At 41.4% G+C, this 6,504-nt stretch overlaps 1 protein-coding gene across 1 annotated transcript; it reads right to left on the bottom strand.

Annotated features, from left to right (window-relative positions):
- Window positions 1-1,287: 1,287 nt before the first annotated feature.
- On the bottom strand, window positions 1,288-3,558 carry LOC128290539 (uncharacterized). Its single transcript, XM_053026232.1, has 4 exons — window positions 2,964-3,558; window positions 2,449-2,816; window positions 1,639-2,319; window positions 1,288-1,530 (listed from the first exon to the last, which is right to left on the bottom strand). The coding sequence occupies exons 1-4, from the start codon at window positions 3,556-3,558 to the stop codon at window positions 1,288-1,290; spliced, it is 1,887 nt and encodes a 628-aa protein (XP_052882192.1).
- Window positions 3,559-6,504: the final 2,946 nt, after the last annotated feature.

The following is a 6,504-nucleotide window of genomic DNA, read 5'->3' as shown; positions in this document are numbered from 1 at the left end:
TCAACTTCTATTCTCTTTTCGATGACCACAAAGCCTATAACTTCCCTGACCTAGCTCCAAAAGTGCACTTTGCTGGATTAAGTTTTAACTGAAACTTCCGTAATCTCAGGAACAACTTCCTCAAAACTTCAATATGTTCCTCCTCCATTCGAGATTTGGCAATCATATCATCAACATACACCTCAATTTCTTTGTGCATCATATCATGGAATAAGTTTACCATAGCCCGTTGGTATGTTGCCCCTGCATTCTTTAATCCAAACAGTATTAATTTGTAACAAAAGGTGCCCCATAATGTTATGAAAGTGGTTTTATCCATGTCTTCCGGATGCATCTTGATCTGGTTGTACCCCAAGAAACCATCCATGAAGGAGAACAGTGAATATCCCGCTGTGTTATCTACCAAAGTGTCTATGTGTGGCAGAGGGAAATTATCTTTTGGGCTAGCTTTGTTCAGATCTCTGTAATCAACGTACATTCATACCTTCCCATCCTTCTTAGGGACTGGTACAATGTTAGCTACCCATTCAGAGTACTTTACCTCTTGTAAGAATCCTTCATCGAACTGCTTCTTGACTTCGTCCTTTATCTTCAATATGATATCTGGTCTCATTCTTCTCAACTTCTGTTGGACTGGTTTGCAATCCTGTCTTATTGGAAGACGATGTATCACAATATCAGTATTTAACCCTGGCATATCTTGATAGGACCATGCGAAGATATCCTTGAACTTACATAGCAACTCAATCAGTCCTTGCCTTGTGTCCTCAGCAATATGCGTGCCGATTTTCACCTCTTTCCCTTCCTCTAGGGCTACATTCTCTATTGCCTCTTTCTCATGGGGCATAATTTGTTTCTCCTCTTATTTTACCATCCTCAACAGATCCAGAGACACATTATAATCCTGGACATCTTTAAAATCCTAATATTCCTCTAAACACATGTCTTGCTCGCGAGAGAAATCAGGATTTGTATTATCAGTGCTCATGCCATTGATATCTAGGGACCTGTGAAGTATAAAGAATATACAAAAAATGAATGAATTTAAGAATGACTATTTATGTGCTATGAATGAAAGAATAAGAATTGCAAAAGTTTAACGGAATATATAAAAATGAAACAATACTCGTTCAAATTGATAAAAGTTATGTTTTATTAAAAAATAATAGATGATCATAAGCCCATTCCACAAATGTAATCCTATTACTCCTAGGCCCTAGAGTAACAAGAATATTTTGAGAATTACTCTGAAAAATTCCTAAAGACTACATGAAGTTCCTCCGCAGTCTAATTGTTCAGAGAGCTTCCCGGTTCGTAAGGGCAAATACCCTCAAGGTTTCCTTGCTCCGATCCTTTATTGTGTATAGCATTAATCTGATGACTTTCTTCTATAAGTAACCCTCCTGATATAAAGGCTTGGGATATTAGAGGGAATGTCATCAGCTCCCACTCCACTTCTCTTCCATTATGGCGCGCCCTTCTTCCCTCTTGGCAGTTCTCAACTTCCTTCCTCCATTGCTTATAGTCTGGCTTGAAGCCCAGACCAAAGCGATCTTTCTTCTCTTTCAGTTCTGGGATTTGAGTCTCTCATTGCAGGTATTTTCCTAACCCTTTTCTTAGTAAGACTCTCTTTCCCACCATCATTTGTAGAGCCATCCTCGTGGCTCTTGCTATCTTTGGCACCGGTGGCTCACTCCCTTCTAAAATGAAGGTTACATTCACAAATTCTAAAGAGCGAAAAGAACACTTAATAGACTCTTCGTTCGTCTCGACATAAGGGTCCTTGTTAGTGACTGCGACTATAATGTCCTCCTCCATATTGATAGTTACTAGCCGTCCATCCGTCACTAACTTTAATTTCTGGTACAACGATGAGGGCACCGCTCCCACTGAGTGTATCCATTGCCTCCCTAATAAGCAATTATAGGAGGGCTTGATATCCATCACCAAGAAGACTACTTCATATATACTCGGCCCAATTTCCAAGGGGATGTCAATCCTTCCTATCACATTCCTTTTTGTACCGTTGAAGGCTCTTACCATATTTTGACATGTATTCATGTGAGAACCGTCAATGGGTAATCTGTTCAATGTAGACAATGGTAGAACATTCAAAGCCGATCCATTATCGACGAAAAAGCTTGGGAGTGTGTACCCCTTGTAACGAGTGGTGATGTGCAAGGCCTTTGTTGACCCCCTGCCCCCTGGTGGGATTTCATCATCATTAAAGTAGATGGAATTATTTGCACTTATGTTATTCACCAATCGGTCCAGCTTGTTAACAGATATGTCATGGGTGACATATGTTTCATTGAGCACCTTTAGCAATGTATTCAGAAGTAGAGCCAATACTGATATGCGAGTCGGCTGCCTACGCAACTGCTCGACCACACTATACTCGCTATGCTTAAGGAACTTTAGAAATTCCTTAGCCTCCTCCTCTTTTACTGGCTCCTTAACAGGCACTTCAGCCTTTTTCTCCTTCTCCGCACTAACATTCTTTGATTTCGTGGGCTCCTCTTTGACACCCACCGTATCATACTGCTTCCCACTCCATGTATGGGAACCCTCAACTTGTACATCTTTAGATGTATTGGCTATATTTTCCTCCTCCGGTACTGTCCCACTGCAGTCATAGCTCCATGATACCCTCTTGCTATCCTTATAAGGGAAAGGCGTAGGCTTATGGATAATGACCTTAGGCTCCGTTTGTGCCCCCACTTCACTATTCCCCAGTAGGGAAATAATAATCCTTGGCCAGCTAGTTCCTTTCTGTTTATCCTCCAGCATACATACTTGTTTTTCACAAGAGCTACCTTTAAAAATTTGTAGTTCTTTGTTGTCCATAAAGCCTTGCACCAAGGCCTTGAATTTTTCACAATCTTGAACTTCATGTCCTTCTTTCTCATGGAACTCACCATAGTTCCTTGTTTATCTTCTCTCATTTTTAGAGGTTAACATACCTTTCTTCATCATCTCCTCCCAAATCACCTTCATGGGCATCCTTACCCCAGCAACATTTTCCTTCATTCTCCTCTCACTGGCTTCGCCAATGGTGATCACTCCTTGATTGCCATGATTTGGCAACGGGTTTTCAGTATTAGGGGTATTGTCGAACTTCACTACCCCCATCTTAATAAGCCTCTCTACGGCCTTCTTAAAACCGGTACAATTTTCGATCGAATGTCTCGGTATTCCAGCATGGTATTCACATCTAGCGTTTGCATCGTACCATTTAGGATATGGAGGCTGTAGTGGTTTCAAGTGAAATGGAGCAATAGCATGAGCATTGTATAAGCTTTGATAAAGCTCACGATACGTCACGGGGATAGGTGTGAACTGTATCTTTTCAAAATTCTGTCTTGTACCCGACTCTTGCATTTGATAACTCTGTTGCTCATCCGCAGCTGTTTTAGGTTGACCAACTGTGATTGCCTTTGTATTGAAGGTGCTTGTGTTATTCACTTCACTATCCTTTCTCCTTGGGGCCAATCTTTTGGTCGCTTCCCCTTCAATTTTGCCACCCCTTATGGCATTCTCGTTCATTTCACCTGCCATGACTATATCTTCGCCGAAGCTTTTAGTGGTGCTCCCAATCATGTGAGTGATGAATGGAGCCTTTAGAGTGTTGATGAACAACATGGTAGTCTCCTTTTCCAACAACGTTAGTTGAACTTGTATTGCCACCTCTCTCCATCTCTGTGCATATTGCCTAAAATTTTCATTAGGCTTTTTCTCCATGTTTTGCAGTGTGATCCTATCTGGAGTCATGTCAGTCACATGATTGTACTGCTGCATGAAGGCCTGTGCAAGATCCCTCCATGAACTTATTTTGGCCCGGCTCAGTTGATTATACCACTTGGCTGCTACTCTAATTAAACTGTCTTGGAAACAGTGGATCAACAGTTGATCATTATTCACATACCCAGTCATCCTCCTACAGAACATCTTAATGTGGGCTTCTGGGCAAGTAGTCCCATTGTACTTCTCAAATTTTGGCATTTTGAATTTGTGAGGAAGCACCAAGTCTGGGACCAAGCTTAGATCTTTGGCATCAACTCTATGATGCCCATCAACATTCTTTAAAGCCTTGAATTTTTCCTCCAACCATTTACAGCGTTCTTCTAACTGTCTTGCAGCCTCAGTTCTAAAATTCTCTTTTTCAACCATGTCTAAGTCAGGAATGACATGATTTGCGGGATTGTCGCCCAAATTAAATCCTGAGCCAGTTGGGAAATTTATGGGAATCCCAGTATTGACCGATCCTTGTTGAGGCCTTATAGAGACAGACGACGTCCTAGGAAGTGCCTCAATTGGTATAGGCACATGGGGTGGGGTGAAACCTAGAGGATGATCCTCACCATTCTCACTAGTAATTGTCATGGGAGCCTTTCCCTTATTAGTGGCCCTCAGTAGTTGAGCCATCTCAGCCATCATGTTCTTTTGAGCCTCCAACATTTGCTCCCTTATGTCATTTTGCATTTTTTCCAATTGCTCTTGCAATTGGTCTTGCATGTCCTTCTGTAGCTGTTCAAATCTTTGGTCCATATTCTTTGACTTAGCGCGCGTACCGTAGGAATGTGTTGCTTCCAGATTTTCTTTCTCTTACTCTCTTTCTCCCTAATAATTTTAACTAATTAGGGTCTTTCTATAACCTTGAATATATATGATGCAATGAGATGCTACAAAATGCAAATGCATGAATGTAAGAAGATGTCGATTCTGATTCAATTTCATTTTAGAAAACGTTATTTAAGGAACAAAAATCTTTTCACAAAACGGATTACAAATACGCTTTCGCCTGTAGGCCTAGAGTCTTAACCCTATCTAATAACAATACTAACTCTCATCCTCTGTCTGACGATGACTCATACATTATACCCAATGTTCTAGCTTGTATCGCCAAATCCTGCAAGTGTTCAGCAACCTCTCGAATCTGAACTAAGGCTTCTCCTATGAGATAAACCCTATTTCCAACTTGATCCTGAAGATGGTGAAGTTCTCCCTTCCACTATTCTTCTCTTGCCTCGAGCTGTCCAATCCGTAGCTCACAATCCTGTAGTGCTACTTCCAACCCTCCAATATCATGCTTCATTTCCTCGATCTTATTTAAGCTTGCCTTTAACTCGATCGCAGAGTTACGACTTCGGTGATGATGAAGAGATCGTCCAAGTTCGGCCACCTTAGTTTTTAATCCTTGATTTTCCTTCTCTAGGGCCTGATTACGCGACTGCATCTCTTGGAACTTCTTCTCCCAATACTCGACCTTGGCTCTTTCTTCTTGAATCTCTTGCTGCGACAGCTCTGAAGATCTCCCTAATCCAACCCTTTTCAACGTTACCTGAGCCTTCTTGTAGTGCGTCTTTAAATCATCTCGATCTTCCTCGATCTTTCTCTTTTCCTTTTTCATCTTCTCGACTTCCATCTTTTGAACATCGACGTCAAGATTCAAGCACATTTTTTCCTCTTCGAGCTTCTCAATCCTTTTTTCAAGCTCCGAATTCTTTCTCTCGAACTCTTGCTTCATAACCTCCAACTCTGATGGAATCACTCGTAAGCTCTCCTCTAATGATCGAGCCACCCCCAAAATCGGCCTAGGGACATTATCATTGACTCTCCTACTAAACCATCCTTTATACTCAAGGGTTGACGTCGAGCCTTCGGTCAAGATCTCCATACAGAAAGGCTTCTTCTAAGCCTCAGAAATCTCTCGCATCCTCTTCTTATAGTGATCTCCTTTATAAGAGAAATCACTCTGAGCTAAACCCTGTGTAGCCGGTATGAACTGCCTTGCTTGATATTGCCTTAGAACAAGCAATGGTGCATATCCAACAACTCCCCAAATTCCTGGCAGGGGGACCCAATCAAAACTGCCACAACGATAAAGGACTTCACTAGCAACCAACCAAGGAGCCTTCCACATAACATCTTCCTCTCGTAGATTCTGAAGAATGTCTATCCACCTCTCCTCTGAAAAGTCATCTCTCCTAGGCACGTCTATTGCTTCCTTTAAGGGAGAATAACCCTCAAAGAATACTCGGCAAGGAACCTTATCAAGCTTCTAAAAATGACTGTGGAACCAAACCAACAGTGTAACACCCCTCGCCTGTATCCATCGCCGGAACAGGGTTCGAGGTGTTGCCCGACTTAAACTCAGTCAACCACACAAAAACAGTGCCAAAAAATTTCAATCAATTTAAAACTTTTCTTTTGACATGCAATCTGTCCCATATATGGGCTTACGAGGCCCAAAACATCACTAGCCAACACCTTTGGCTAAATTATAATATCACATACTCAACATTAAAACCCTATACATGCCATAGACTCAAATACTAGGATTTACTTACACCAATAGCGTGAGCTCGACAAAGGTGATAATATCTCCATTTAACTCCAACCCCAAAGTAAATCAAGTCAACAATCTATAAAACAGAGGAATGTAACAACGGAGTAAGCTTTCATAAGCTTAGTAAGTCTTAAGCAATGCAAACAAATAAACGC

The sequence above is a fragment of the Gossypium arboreum genome, chromosome 3 (genome assembly GCF_025698485.1).
Source record: "Gossypium arboreum isolate Shixiya-1 chromosome 3, ASM2569848v2, whole genome shotgun sequence".
NCBI classification, from domain to species: Eukaryota; Viridiplantae; Streptophyta; class Magnoliopsida; order Malvales; family Malvaceae; genus Gossypium; species Gossypium arboreum.
Note: the sequence above shows the minus strand (reverse complement) of the source record. Positions and strands in the feature narration are given on the sequence as shown.